Source organism: Myxocyprinus asiaticus, chromosome 23, assembly GCF_019703515.2.
Source record: "Myxocyprinus asiaticus isolate MX2 ecotype Aquarium Trade chromosome 23, UBuf_Myxa_2, whole genome shotgun sequence".
Classification (NCBI taxonomy): domain Eukaryota; kingdom Metazoa; phylum Chordata; class Actinopteri; order Cypriniformes; family Catostomidae; genus Myxocyprinus; species Myxocyprinus asiaticus.
The window spans coordinates 24,587,771-24,602,983 of NC_059366.1; the positions used below are offsets into that span (position 1 = coordinate 24,587,771).

The 15,213-nt window shown below is 37.2% G+C and overlaps 1 protein-coding gene across 1 annotated transcript in view; it reads right to left on the minus strand.

The window, feature by feature from the left end:
* Positions 1 to 13,936, minus strand: part of LOC127414129 (polypeptide N-acetylgalactosaminyltransferase 2) — a 155,416-nt gene extending 141,480 nt beyond the window's left edge. The window contains exon 1 of the mRNA XM_051651912.1: positions 13,694 to 13,936. Coding sequence (XP_051507872.1) covers positions 13,694 to 13,789 — 96 coding nt within the window. The 5' untranslated portion in view covers positions 13,790 to 13,936. The remainder of the gene's footprint in view (positions 1 to 13,693) is intronic.
* Between the last annotated feature and the right edge of the window lie 1,277 nt (positions 13,937 to 15,213).

Genomic DNA, 15,213 nt, shown 5'->3' on the forward strand with positions numbered 1-15,213 from the left:
TGGTCCTTTGAATAAACATGCTGGCTGCTCTCTACCTCTACATGCAATATTTAAAGGGATAGTTCACCCAAAAATGAAAATTCTCTCATTATTTACTTTCATTATATCCCATATGTGTATGACTTTCTTCACCAAAACACATTTTAAGAAAAATAGAAAAATATATTTTAACTCAGTAGGTCCTTAAAATACAAGTGAATGGAGATTTCTCTTTTGAAGCTCCAAAAATCAGCATAAACATCATCGATACGACTCCAGCGGTTTAAAAATAAAATTTAAAACTTTAAAGGAGACCTATTATACCCCTTTTTACAAGATGTAATACAAGTCCCAGGTGTCCCCAGAATGTGTCTGAAGTTTCAGCTCAAAATATCCCATGGATCATTTATTACACCATGTTGTAAATGCCTCTTTTTGGGTGGAATCAAAAAAAGTGTCTCTTTAAATGCAAATGAGCTGCTGCTCCCCACCCCCTTTCCGGAAGAGGGCTGTGCCTTTACAGCTCGTGCTTCGGATACTATAGCAACAACAAATCAGAACCAATATGACTGACACCGTAAATACCAGAGTTCAGCCATATATGTATGAGCAACAGTAAACGATGCAAAACAGAGGAATTGAGTTTGTGATAGTGCTTCTTATGTAGAAAATCACTTTCTGCCCTCCATCTGCATTTCACACAACAGCAACGCAGTGACGCGACGTCATGTGAAAACAAGCTATATCGACATAGCTCTGGTCTCCGTGAATACAATCAGAGACAATGGTAACTTTAGCTGCATTAGCCGTGGAATCAGCTAACAAGCACATTCGTAAAGGCGATTTGCAAACATTCACAAAATATAAAGTGCGACACTTAAATCTTCAGGATATAAAGCTGGAACACAAACAGTTGGTACTGATCCATGCTTGAGTCAAATTTTTTTTAAATCCTGCTTTATATTGACCCTCATTCACAAAGCAGTCCGGTGTAAAATGATTTGCACAAACATCCAAGTATTTTGGTATGTTTTGGGGCACATTTTTTTCAAAAACAAAACTTGTCCACTGCGTCTTCAGTGGCTCTGATGCCGGGAGTACATGAAGACCCTTATATTCACTTGTACAGCCAACAACAGAACACTTATGACGCTTATGAAGTTGAGACATTATTCTTCTCACTGCAGCCACTCCAGCGCGGAAAAAAAATGGCGGACTGTGTGTCGATCACTCAGGGGAGGATCTATGATAATAGGGTGGAGTCTGTCACCAGTCGTGGGCATGGCCTGCTCTAAAGTGACGTCACTTTAGAGCGGATACGAAAACCAGTCATTTTGAGACACTGTTTTTGATTAATAGAAATATAAGAAAGAGGAGTGGGTGGACTTTTAACATTGTAGGGTGGTTGTGTACACACACTGCTGACTCACATTTATGTTCAAACACCATGTAAAAGTGAATTTTGCATAATAGGTCCCCTTTAAGACCTATTTCAAGACCTGAACAAATAAAATTAAATACCGTATCCCCCTACCAAATCAAATCAACACAATCTAAAAATGTATCACAGACTCTTACTTAAACAGGCAGAGGCACACATTCAACATGGCCATAATGATGCTTATCAGTAAAACAGGGTAAGCTATATGAAAGTTTAAAATACTTAAGACATGTTTTCCACATATATCACATTAAAATTAGTTTATGTACCATTATATAAATAAATACAAATTAGAGGTCAACCAATATTGGATTGTGCTGATTCGATTATGTGTTGAAAGGCAATTAATCTGCCAATAGTTTTTTTTTTAATTGGTAGTCTATATTAAATGTTCCTACTATTTTCTTCCTGTGATGGGGAGGGCCAGACAGAGGCTACAAGAGTCCAAATTTAATTAAATTCCAGATACGCTATTATGGGGGGGGACTTTTAACTTTAATGGCACTTTAACTTTGAAATACACCGGATACTCTTATTTTGAAATGGTTGCGCTTCACTGCTTCCAGCTGCTCATTCAAACAAATAAAGGAAATAAAATGTGCACTCCTACAACAAATTACAATATAAACAATTAAAAAAGTAAACACTGTCATATTTAATCAACTTTATATAATTATCATCAACAGTTGATCTTTAGTGATAGTTTGTCATAAATTTACGATATGGCTTAATGATTGAGAACTGCTCTGCAACAGTTGGAAACACTCAAAAGCCCCCACAGTGCCGTGTTTTCACTTTGAAGGATGCAGCATTTATTTAATTAAATCATATTCTTTTGAAGTTTGACCATTACATTAGGTCACATCATGATTCCTCTCTTTCCGCCCCAAAATTTAAGACCTCTTTAAATAAAAATAAAGACTTCTGTTGTATCATCTATGATATTTAAAACTTATGACCTTAAATTTTGGGAAAACTGAATTTAAGACATTAAGACTTTTTTTAAAACTCTAAATCATGCTTCCAGTCAGGAGTGTAACGCGCATGACGTAATCGTATTGCATTTGAAACACGCAAGAACTGACGTATGAGAGTCACAGCCGGAAGAGCAGCGCTGTTTACAAGTCAGGAACACCATACAGAAGCTTAGTTGGTTTTGGTTTAGATCTGTATTGATCTGTTTCTTTACTCACAATGGTGCATTTGTGTTCTTATCCAGCATGTCTCAACCAAGAGGAGAACGTGAGATTACGCTGGTATCATGGCAACGCGAATATGTCACATGAGACCGCTTGGAATCCACCCTCTCGTGAAGCATACCGGAAGCATTTGATTATAGTTAAAAAGTACTTAAATATTTATCTTTTTTCGCACCAAAAGTGATCGTATCTTTTTAGAACACATTAATTTAACGGCTGGAGCTGTATCAATGACATTTATGCTGACTGTGTGATTTTTGGAGCTTCAAAAATCTCTATTCACTTGCATTTTAAGGACCTACTTGGCTAAGATGTTTTTCTTATTGAAAATAGTCAATCAATAATAAATAGGTGCTGTTTATCTGTTTAGAGTTGCTGTCTGCTTTAGCAATAACGCTTTTTTTTTTACCCTGACTACTTAAAAAGTTACACAGTTCATTCATCAAGCTATTATGGACCAGTTCAAGCTGACAACACTGTGTGGACCACAAGAGAATACAGAAGCCTACATGTGTAGATACATTACGCCTAAAAAGACTTGATATCCAATATTAATTCTGTATGTATTGTTATTTTGATATGCTGTTTTAAGTAAACAGTGAGACATATGATTTTTGAAGCTTCAAAAATCTCCATTCACTTGCATTTTAAGGACATACTTAGCTAAGATGTTTTTCTTCAAATGTGCTCAGGTCATTCACACCTGGGATATCATGAGGGTGAGTACATTTTGAGTGAACTATCCCTTTAAAGACTCTCTGGTACTGTAGGTGTCCATATATATCCTCCCGCAAGTGCATTTCAAATCAGGCATTCGATGAGAGGGGACGAATACAAGTGAAAACTCTAAACAAATTTTAGATTCAGACATCTAATTCAGCCACCATAGTATTAGCAATTCAGCATCTTGCAAGGCTATTCTTTCTGGATTTCGCCATTCAATTCCTCCTGCCATTGCCTCCTGGCTCGCAGCCAATGTACTGACAAGCATTTGAGTTAACAACGCAACCCAACTGGGTCTTCCTTTACCACTGTTCACAGAGACAGATTCAATCACCTTGTTCTTCCAAAACACACAGTAACTAGTTTTTTACTGAAAAACTGCACAGTAACATTAGTAATCACTTCAAGTTTAGTCTATAACTAAGAATGAATGGATTCAGAGAAACTGTCTCTGATAACATAGCTGAAGCTGAAGTGTTAAGCAGGGATGTATAAAATTTTATCAAATCTCACTCCCTAACTGAACAGGCAGGGAGTTATGGGAGCACTGGAGAGGATTTCTGCAAATCTACATTGACCTTTATCTTACCAAATACAGAACATTCATCTCTGTTGCCAAATACCTAAAAATGTTGAATGTTTGTACATGACAATATTTCAAAAAAACAATTGCAGCGTGACAAAATAAATCACTGTAACAATTATAATAAATATGCTTCATGCTTTCTATAAAGTTATTTTTTTAATTTTATTTTTCTTTTGGCACACTACAAACCCTAGGCCTAATGTTGTCATTACTGGAGAAATCAAGTTTTCTTACATAAACATTTCTTAAAATATCAAGTTTTGGGCTCATTACTCATATCTTTGTTCCTTGAACTTAGTTTTTTTTTTTTTAAATCCATAGACTAAAGATTTTAAGTGTTAATAACTCAATTGATTAAAGGTGCTATGTAAGACTGACAACAAGCGTTTGAAATGAGTATTGCAGTCCAAATTCAAATTATTGGAGAGTTGTCTGCCCCTTTTAATTTTGTTTTTATTTCTACTTCATTTTCAATTTGTCAATTCAATTTAGTTTAGTTTTATTTAAAATTATCCCTAAAGAAATAATAGTCTATACTGAGATTTTTCAGAATCTTTTTTCTCTATCTGCCGACTGATTTGGGAAAATACACACTGTACAAATGAGACAACATAGTTGTAATTAGCACTCGCTGAGTATTTACGTCTCACGATTGGACTGCAAATGCTACATCCAAAAACACTGGAAAAGCCCACTGATATTATTAAGGCCATGTCGTCACAGACATGATTTTCTAGTTAATTTGTGGGAAACAGCACAATGCAGGGCAGGTCTGCGTGCTGTTCTTGTATCTAAATCCCTGATGCGTCCGTGTGCATCTCGCAGCAGCTGCCACAGAAGATAAAAAATAATAATAATTATTTGCTTGAGCGGCAGCCACGTTGGTCTGCAATCAGTCTGAAATCTTTAAATACCAACCAAAGAATTTCATTGAGCTCTTCTTTAACCGCAAAAACATGGAGAATAGCAATGCGAGTCATAAATTTAACAGAATTGTCCTTCAAAAGTGTCAGAGATATAGGCTAAAAAAAAAAAAAGACGTGCATAAGTTACCCGGTGATTTACAATAAAAATAAAATAAACATTTAATATAAAAACATCATAACCAACTAAATTCATCTTGTAACATGAAGTTTAGCTTCATACAAAATCTCTGTCATCAAATAATACATTTATAGTCTATAATTCAATTATAAACAAATTTTCACTACCCAAAATATCCTTATATTTTATTGTGCATAGTTGAATGTTGTGAATGGTGGACAAATGCTGTAAAAGAATGTATTTTAAGCAGCTCATCAATGCTTTGAAAATAGTCAATCAATAATAAAGGTGCTGTTTATCTGTTTAGAGTTGCTGTATGCTTTAGCAATAACGCTTTTTTCCCCTGACTATTTAAAAAGTTACACAGTTCATTCATCAAGCTATTATGGACCAGTTCAAGCTGACAACACTGTGTGGACCACAAGAGACTACAGAAGCCTACATGTGTAGATACATTATGCCTAAAAAGACTTGATATCCAATATTAATTCTGTATGTATTGTTATTTCGATATGCTGTTTTTAGTAAACTGTGAAAGACATGATGTGGGTGACTTGACTCAATGAAGTTCTTGATTTTAAGTTTTTAACCAAGATGAAACCGCAATGCGAGCACCGTCTTGGCTGCACAAACAAAACACATGCAATTTTACAAGTTGTCAGGTCATGTGTCGTGTGAAACTGCCTTGTTTATTTTCTATTACATTGGATACATACCCGTATTTATGTTTTCATCATGCCAGCCACCTCGGTTGTCGATGCTATACAGTAGTCTCTATGGTAACATTCAAGCATATAGGTTGACTGATGAGTGTGCCTGTGCACGTGTGTGTGTGTGTGTGTGTGCGCGCGCATGCGTGCGTTCGCTTAAACACAGTGAAACAACTCTGGCTACATCTACGACTTCAGGGGCTAATACAGCAGCATGCAGACAGATGTGTTCATTAATTTCTGTTTTGTTATTTATTTTTTTCATTGCATCACAAATGTCATGGACTCGGCTGGACTCGGAAAAAGTAGTCCCAAAGGCTCGAGTCAAGTCAGAGTAAAAATGCATCCGAGTCCGTGACAAGTCCAAGTCCATTAAAATTGGACTCGTGACTCAGACTCGAGTCTGAGCCCTAACTCAAGTACCCCAACTCTAAAAACTCATCTCACCTTTCCTTATCAGGAAAAGATCAAACTTGCCCTGCTAGTTTGCACAACGACAGAAAAAATTCTTGACTGAAGTCTTGTGCGTATACTCGCTATTTCAGCTTACACCCTTACTTCCTTCTGGTACAAATAGAGGCCTGAGAAAGAGATATTCCATGCTCATAAACCCTGCTCAGTGACCTTTGCTCATTCAGGTCACTCAGTTATCCATTGGTTCCAAAGTTATAGCACAGGACAGAGGTGTTTCTTTTCAGTCAACGTGTCTTTAAAACCCTTTATGGATACACATACAATCACGTTCCAGTCAAAGGTCTGGTCGTAAAAAAACCGTTGTGCTTCCTATATAATTGCCTGTTCTAATCAAAGGAAAAAGGAGGGAGAATTGTGGGAGAACTTTTGTACAGTGTAACTATTAAGATTCAAAATTAGCCCTGTTTAAAAAAAAAAAAAAAGACTTTATTCAATCTCTGGAATTAAACTGCTGATTCAACAAGATGAGAAAACATAATCTAGATTATTCCAGTTGCCAACTTCACATAGCCAAAAAATATCAAGGTCTTTTGAAGCTCAGCTGTTAGACATGAGGAAGAAAAACATCTCTTGGCAAAGAGCGGCACAAGCATCATATTTCCAAGGTTGGGACGAGTTTTAGCAGACAGCATCTTGGGGAAGAGATAACAGGCATAAGAACCCTGCAAATATTGCCCTTCAAATTTAAAGTTCAGTATACTCTCTAGCAAGTAAAATGTAACCTCATACATTAATATTCACAAAGTCCTTCCAGAAAATATATAAAGGCATGCAAAGATGCTGCATTTGAGCTCTTTGGCATTCACTATTATTAAAGATTAGTCTTCCTCAAAATTCACTGCACAGTGGCATTTAGCTAAGTATCTTCACAACATCAAAAAAGGAGAAATTCAGTTTCCAGGAATCATAAATTTAGGGCCCTTGCTAATTCATTGCTTGGTATAATTTAATCTGTGTGACAGTCATAAAACAGAGATTAATTAATTTGCTCTCTGTTATCAAAGGGCAACACATACGGCTTTGTGAGAGATGGACAAATCAGTCATGTAGTCTGGTTCATCGTGATGTTAACAAGCTTTGATTTGAACAAGCAGCACCGCTACACTATAATCCTGCCAACAGGGGCAGAACAATCAGCATGTCAATAATTGTGTTGTGGAGCGGATATCAGATCAAACCCATTTCTCGGTGGAGATAAAAGCCACCCGTTTCCCCATCCTGCCTGCATCCAAGGGCAGCCGTGGCTCCAAAACCAATCTGATACTTTCATCGCAGATGGGGAAAATATTCATAGTCTGACCCTTGCATAACTGAGGTACTAGAATCAGTGATGAGCATCCATGTATCCCTACCGCTCTCCCGAGGCTTTCGTCCAACCTCACTGAGCATGTATGAACTAATTTCCTCACTGAAACACAATCTTTGACATCTGTTTAAAATCTATTGTGTAACTAACACTGTTCCTGCAGAAATAACATCTATTTAAGTTCTCCAATAAACCACCAGTGTCATTTTGAGGATATAAAACTACTTTCTCCCCAAAGCTGTTAAGGAACACAAGCTGCACCAATCAGCAGCAGCAATGTTCTGTACAAAGAGAGGGATTCAGTGTAAATTGCCCTAAGCCAAATGAAGGAGTGCTGGCCAGCTGTTTAGCCTCGTGCCTATGCTACAGTACATGAAGTTTCTCCAATAGATGCACGAGCAGCAGTCTTGATACGTTACAATGGTTCAGCGATAAAAGCAGCAATAACCTACTACCAGCAAAGAAACTGGTAGTCTAGGACTATGCACCAAAGTCTGCAAATTTCTCAAAGCCAAAGTTTTAGGGGCATTTACACTTGGTCTCTTCATGCATTTTTACTGATCGGATTGCTATCAGACTGAATAAGCTCATTCCATTTACACTTGGCCACATCAATGCGTCTCCACCAAACGGATATAAATTCAATCTTCAATTCCCGCACTATATGCGAATAAAACAAAGTTCACTTCCCGTGATTATGCTAATGCCAGGCAGCGATTTTAAAAAGCTCTGATTTAATATTTGATTCCTAGTTTTGCCCTTGGGGGTTCTCATATGTAAGATGCATCATGTGTGTCAGCTGCACTTATCATCAGTGTTTAGTTTCAATTTCTTCAGCGATCTGCATCAAATAAATGAAGAAAAAAGTTCTGTCTCTCCCACAATAGCATGCATCCATATCTTAATTTGTTATTTATTGCGCGACGCTAGCCCTATGCAAATACTCAGTTATATCCATTATATTTCGCATTTTCTCTACGCTGACATAGTGATTTTTGGATGGAGTAAAGTTTACATATGTGGCTTGAACAGTCAGATGCTTTTACACTTGACCAAGTTACAAATGGAATGCATCTCAAACCACCTCCGGATCGGATTTATATCCATCTTGTATCCGTCTTGGAGGGCATTTATACTAGCAATCCGATCAGCAAAAATGCATAAGGTGATCAAGTGTAAATACCTTAGTCCCTCTCCAGTCACTGGTTTAACCCCTAAAAACTCATCTTTGTTAATCAAAAATGACATATTTATAAGAATTTTTCCATGAAAATAAATCCTTCATGCCTTAAAATGGCTTCGATATAACTCTACACCTTTGCCTCATTTAGTATGCCTGGATTTATGAATATGCAAATTAGTCCACACCTCCATCTCCACTCACCCCTGCACCACTCGCTTGCAGCTCGGGCTACCTGCTCACCTTCAACTCTGTTCACTGTAAAGGTACTAAAAGCTACACAATGGCAAGTGGTAATATTGGAGTAATTCAGCCATATATGTTTGAACCAGAAACTGATTCTGAAGGAAGAGGAGGAGTGAATTGAACAGGGCCACCTAGAAGTTGATGTATCACAATGGTAATGTATTTTATGTATCGCTCTCTACAACGTTAGAAACGCAAGTTACGTAACAGTAATAGATAACATGATCCTTCAGCTTGACTACGTTATCAAACAGCTAATAATGTGTTGCTAATGTTAGACAAACCTTGTTCCCGTTCGCGCCTCTGACAAGTTAGCAACCTTGTAAAAATAAACATCTAGATGTGATGTCAGGAAAAAACGCTTTGAACACCATAGAAAGTCTCTGGAAAAAGGCATATAGTTCATCATAACTAACATTGTAATATACAATATGTATATGTTTTGAGTAACGTTTGCCATAACTTTCTTCATCAACATACCCAAGCATCTAAAATTTCCTGTCAGCATTTGACATGAACCATCATGTAACTTGGCATGCTAACGATGGCTAACTTTATCTAGCACACTGCAGATTTGTTGGACACAGTCAATGGATAAAACACAAGAAAAAGAAACTTACCGTTTGACCAACATGTTAGATCGTACTCGCCGTGTTCCCAGGATAAATTGATGGAACCGCGTTGGGCTTCAATATAAGTTTAGTGGAAAAACCCAACTGTTTTTGGGTACAATTTTCAAAACAGTTCTCTGGAAAATTACCACTGCAAACCTGAGTTTTCTCTGGAAATTTTGCTGGGACATTATGATTTTTCCAAATAAACCGCACCCATTTATCTCAGATTTTCAGATCCTTTCGTAATACATGAAGGCTCACAATTTGTCCTTTCGCAACTTTGCATCCAAAAACAGAACATGTCTTGCAAAATACCGATACATAGCTACACCTGGCTTTTCCTGATACCCCTTGCTTCGCCGTAGCATATGCTATTGATATGGAAAGCCCCGCCCAAAAGTTGACAGGATTGGTTCCTTAGGTTTGTTACATATGAAACCCTGGCTATCTGAATCCTTATTTTTGACACTGTCTTTAGTACACTGCAGTTCCTAGGCGAAAATGTTCAGCCATGGCGTTGACTGCTGATTTCACTCAAGGTATGTCTTCTATCATATAAAAAAAAAACACCATATGGACATTAAAACAAGGTTAAAAACTTGATTTTCACTGGAGGGTGTCTTTAAGCTCTTAGTCTACATTCACAATGCCATAATGGAGCAATTCTCAAATGTGTAGCGGTCCATTTACCTCATTGTGCCTTAATCAGAATATCAAATGCACACACAAAAGAAAATGAGTTGGTGGACTGTGGCTGATGGACAGCCATGGAAACAAAGTATGAAACAAACCAAAACCTCAAGACAGTCTGTCACTTAACAAAGGGAAGTAAAGATAAACATGAGCTAAGAATTTGCCTGAGGGAAGGAATTTCTGCAAACATTTCTATAGACAAATGGTGTCTTACTAAAACATGTGGTTGTATGGTACACCACCTCTGCACCACCCTGCTCTCAAAACTGACAGTGCAATGTTTACACACTGTCAAGTGATAATTAATGGAATTTAGACATCCAGGTAACAGCAATCAGAAGTTCAAAACACATATTCAGTTTCTTTCGGACAAATCTGATACAGACAAATGTTGTTATTCATCAACCTACTCACTTCAGCCTTTGTCTGACTGAATACAGTTTATGCACTTAACTTTGGACCTTTATAGGAAAAGAACCTTTTTCACTGTTGCATGAATTTTGACATTTGAATCTATTCACTATTCCACTGCCAATTCAGATTATACTTGTTTAAGTAGTGGTTAAATTGATATGCTTAAACTGCATTTTGCTTGTCCTAATAAGCCCAGTTTAAATGAAAAAAATGGCTCTTTATTTGACAGAGGAATGAGTGAATAAGGAACAGGGTTGGAAATCGTAAGGAATTTTACAATTCCAGTTCCGATTCCGAATCCTCTTAACGACTCCGGTTCCTTAATGGTTCCAGTAACGATTCCAGTAATTCTTTTAGTATTTTTTTTCCTTTTTTTTTTAGAAATGAGAAATGCAATTCTTACCCTCTGCTGTCTGTTACCAAATGAGATCATTTCAGATTTGTACAGAGCAGATATAACAAATCAGAAATAAACTGAATACAGTTCTTGTAAAAAGGTGTGTTTGCAGACATTTTAAGAGACAAATACAATCCAAAAATAGATCCTTACTCTATTTTAAATAAATAAATCTAAACCAACATAAAATGCGATGGCACATTTCATTAATTCATTTATTATCATTTATTAAATTCCACTTATTACAACAAAACTTGTGTATCTTTAATTATACATTGTCATATGAACAATCAGTCAGTAACTGCACTGCTTGATTTAACAGAGACACAGGTCATCCTTAAATAAACATTCCAGAGAGTTTAGACTGTGTTTTGTAGCCTAATGTTGTACTTCAGGCTTGTGAGACTTCAACAGTTCTTATTTAATTTTGAGTTGGACATTCATAACTTGCACATCAGTATAAAATTACTTGTATACTGGAAGCGCTGTATGTTTCACGCTGTAGATTCAAAAGAACAGACTCATTAGAATGGTTCTTTTTGTATATCAGACTATAGCGGAAGCACTATATTTTGCACTGTGTAAAGAGCTGGCTTGAGACTCATTCGATTGGGAATCAAATACACTGGTAGAACTATGTGTTTTTATGCTGTAGAGTCAGTAGAGGGCAGCGCTGCTGCAGAAATGCGCTACTGGAAACACTGTCAGAGTATTTGAGGACAGTGTTCAAGCCGCATCGGTGGAAAATTGCATGCTGGAGAACCGTTAACGGAACCGAAAGTCATGAAGATCATACGATTCCGGTATTTTTTTAAAGAATGGAACCAGTTCTGAACAAGAACCTGTTCTCGGTTCCCAACCCTAATAAGGAATGTTCCGGGATCAATATAAATTAAGCTCAACTGATAGCATTTGTGGCATGAAGTTGATTACCACAAAAACATAATTTAGTCTCATCCCTTGTTTATTTAGAAAAAAGCAAAAATAGTGGTTAAGTATTCATAATGGAAGTGAATAGCACTAGTCTATAAACATTCAAACAGACACGGTTTCAAAAGTATAGTTACAAGATGCAAACATTACACGTACTAGAGCGGTGTTCAAAATATTGATTCGGTGATATATCGTCGTGTGCTCCTTGCCAATGAGTGTATCGATTCAGCTGTGCCCAAACCGATACCGCAGGTAGAGTCACGTTGGGTTAACCTCCTCGTGGTCGCTATAATGTGGTTCTCGCTCTCGGTGAGGCGCGTGGTGAGTTACGGAAAATAGCGCGAAGCCTCCACACGCGCTAGATCTCGGCAGTAACGTGCTCAACAAGCCACGTGATAAGATGCGCGGATTGCCGGTCTCAGATACGGAGGCAACTGAGATTCGTCATCTGCCACCCAGATTGAGGCGAGTCACTACACCACCATGAGGACTTGGAGCGCATTGGGAATTGGGCATTCCAAATTGGGTATAAAAAATAAGAGAAACAATTTCACCCCTGTACAGTACAGGCGCTGTTACTGTTCTTCAAATATCTATACCAGTCTCATGCCCGCACCTTCAGCTGTTAGAGATTAATATACTGAATGCTGTTAAGGCATTCATTTACCTAATAAGGCATAACCGTTTCATTATGTTTTTCCATGGTGTTGATGCATTCTGAGGAGTATATTATCTGTGTTTTTATGCGAGTGAGATGTGTAAAGAGTGCTGTTGCATAAATATACGTCCTATTTATATTTGCAAATGTATTTTGCTACGAGTATATTCCAATCAGACTCCCGAAGCCAAATACTTTTTTTAATAATGTCCGGCTTAATGCCTGGATAATATAACACAAGGTACTGTGGTACAAATACACGTGGAATAGTGCACATTAAGAATAACGTTGCACAGAAAAAAATATGATGTATGATAAATAATTTATAAGAAAACATTGGCTCACGGTCTTTTCTTTATTGAAATTATTGCAATACAATGTTATATTATCCTTAAGAACAATAACAATATTAATGCTAGGTCTAATAATTGAATCTGCTATTAGTGAAAGTGCAGGGAGTAGATCCCGTTTGGAGATGAGCAGGAACAGTTGACTCGCCTGGAGGACATGGAGATCCAAATTGTTCATTATAAGTTGTTGTTGTTTTTTTGTTTTTGTTTTTGTTTTGTTTTTCAGCAGGCAAATTTGTGTAGTTTTGTGTATCTGTATACAAACAAAATGTTCAGAATTGTTTGAATAAATAAAACAGGCTACTAATACTGAGAAAAATAATTAATGAAAAAAATCAGAATATTTATGTGTTTCTCTTTTAATAACAACAACAACAATAATAATAGCAGCATTTTTCTTTTTTTTTTTAAATTATTATATCGATGGCAGGATTGACTTTGTATTGTTGACAGAATTTGGCCCTTGGTGAAAACTAATTGGGGAACACTGTCGTAGGCGAAAACAAACGTGGCTATTTAACAGTGTCTCAGTAAATTCACAGCAAAGAGTCTGCTCAGACCGATAACACTATATTTGTGAGTCCAAATACAAATGCCAAATATAAATGCTGGTTAAACGGCAGGGTTTCTCTCGTCGTCGTCTATTCGGCTGTTCACATTAACCCGAAAAAATAAACATTTCAAAACGACAGCCCTCAAAACAACTTCGATTTTGCAACATGAACAAACCAGCGATAAGAACCTACCTTTCGACTCAGCGTTGTCCCCGAGTAGAAATAATATGCTATGCCTAGGACCCAGAGCACAGCGAAACATAGTAATATCCTAGATTTCCGGCGCATTGCTGTGATTTTGCATGGGATAATACAGCGGCTGGCTTGGGATTTGTGCCGTCAAAAGGCACGGACGTCCACTTTCAGCGTCTCGCCGTGGCTACAGCGCTCTACTAGCGAGCGAAAGCACCAGCAGCGGCGGTGGTTGGACAGAAGAAGAAGCAGGAAACAGCCAGCATCACCGGGTTAGAGGGGAAAGGGTAACCGACTTTAATCCAATCACACTCCGCGGGGACGGAGGAGGGGTGGGGGTGGGTTCATCCGCCGTTAGCTTGTACCCCAAGATGCACAGAGGAATCATTGTTTGGTTAAATCTACATGTTGTAGAAAGATATTAATCCTCATGCGGGAGCGCATGTTAGATTATCTTAAATCAAATGCTGACGTAAACATTTATTAACACCCAAAAAATCAGCGTTAATTGTATCAGTGGATGAAAGCCTCTCAAAAGATGAGAAATCTGTAAATTAATTGTTAGTTTTTCATACATCTCACTATAGTAATATGAAATAGGTGCAGCCTCTCGATCATTTTCAGCTAATGCACACATTTATGTAACAAGATATTTAACCACTGTGCCCTGTGCAATGTAACTTTTGTTTGAATTTGCATGTTACTAATGACTTCATAATTTGCAAATAGATATCTACCTTGAAGGTAATCATAATTACTATGCAACTAAAAACTTATCCGTTGAAATGACATGCTAGTTTAAAGAATTGCGACGGGTTCAATCAAAAGTTAAACTCAATTAACAGCATTTGTGGTAACACTTTACAATAAGGTTTCATTTGTTAACGAATGTAACCTTATTGTAAAGTGTTACCGCATTGGTGGCATTTTATAAAAAATAAAAATGCAAAATTTGCGGTTACAGTAAAGCACTTATAATGGAAGTGAATGGGGCCAGTCCAAAAACATTCAAATGCACAGTATTTCCAAGGAATAGCCGCACGATGTAAACAATATTCATGTGAACATTATTTCATTTTAGTGTGATAAAATCTAACCTTATCTGTGTAAAGTTATATCCAATATTACAACATTGCTGTCATGAAAATGAAGCTCTATAGTCCCAGTATTGGATATAAATTTACACAGGTTATATATATGTTAACATATAATGTTTACATCTTGTGGCTATACTTTTGAAACAACAAAACATGATTTTCCAGTATGCCTTAATTTGTTTCATATGTGCGAATATCATCTTTCATAAGATGCACTAATTCTACTGTATGTGCCAGTACTGTACATGGCCATTGCTCAGATCAGTTTATGCAGAGTGGATTCTGCAGTTAAAAGTGCATATGTTCTTTTCACATTGGAATGCAAGCAGTTTTACACACTGATGTTTGATGGCTGCTGGAATCTTGAGGAGGTTTGAAAGAGACCTTTGGAGATTTCAGGATGAGCTACACTGGTCCCTGCAA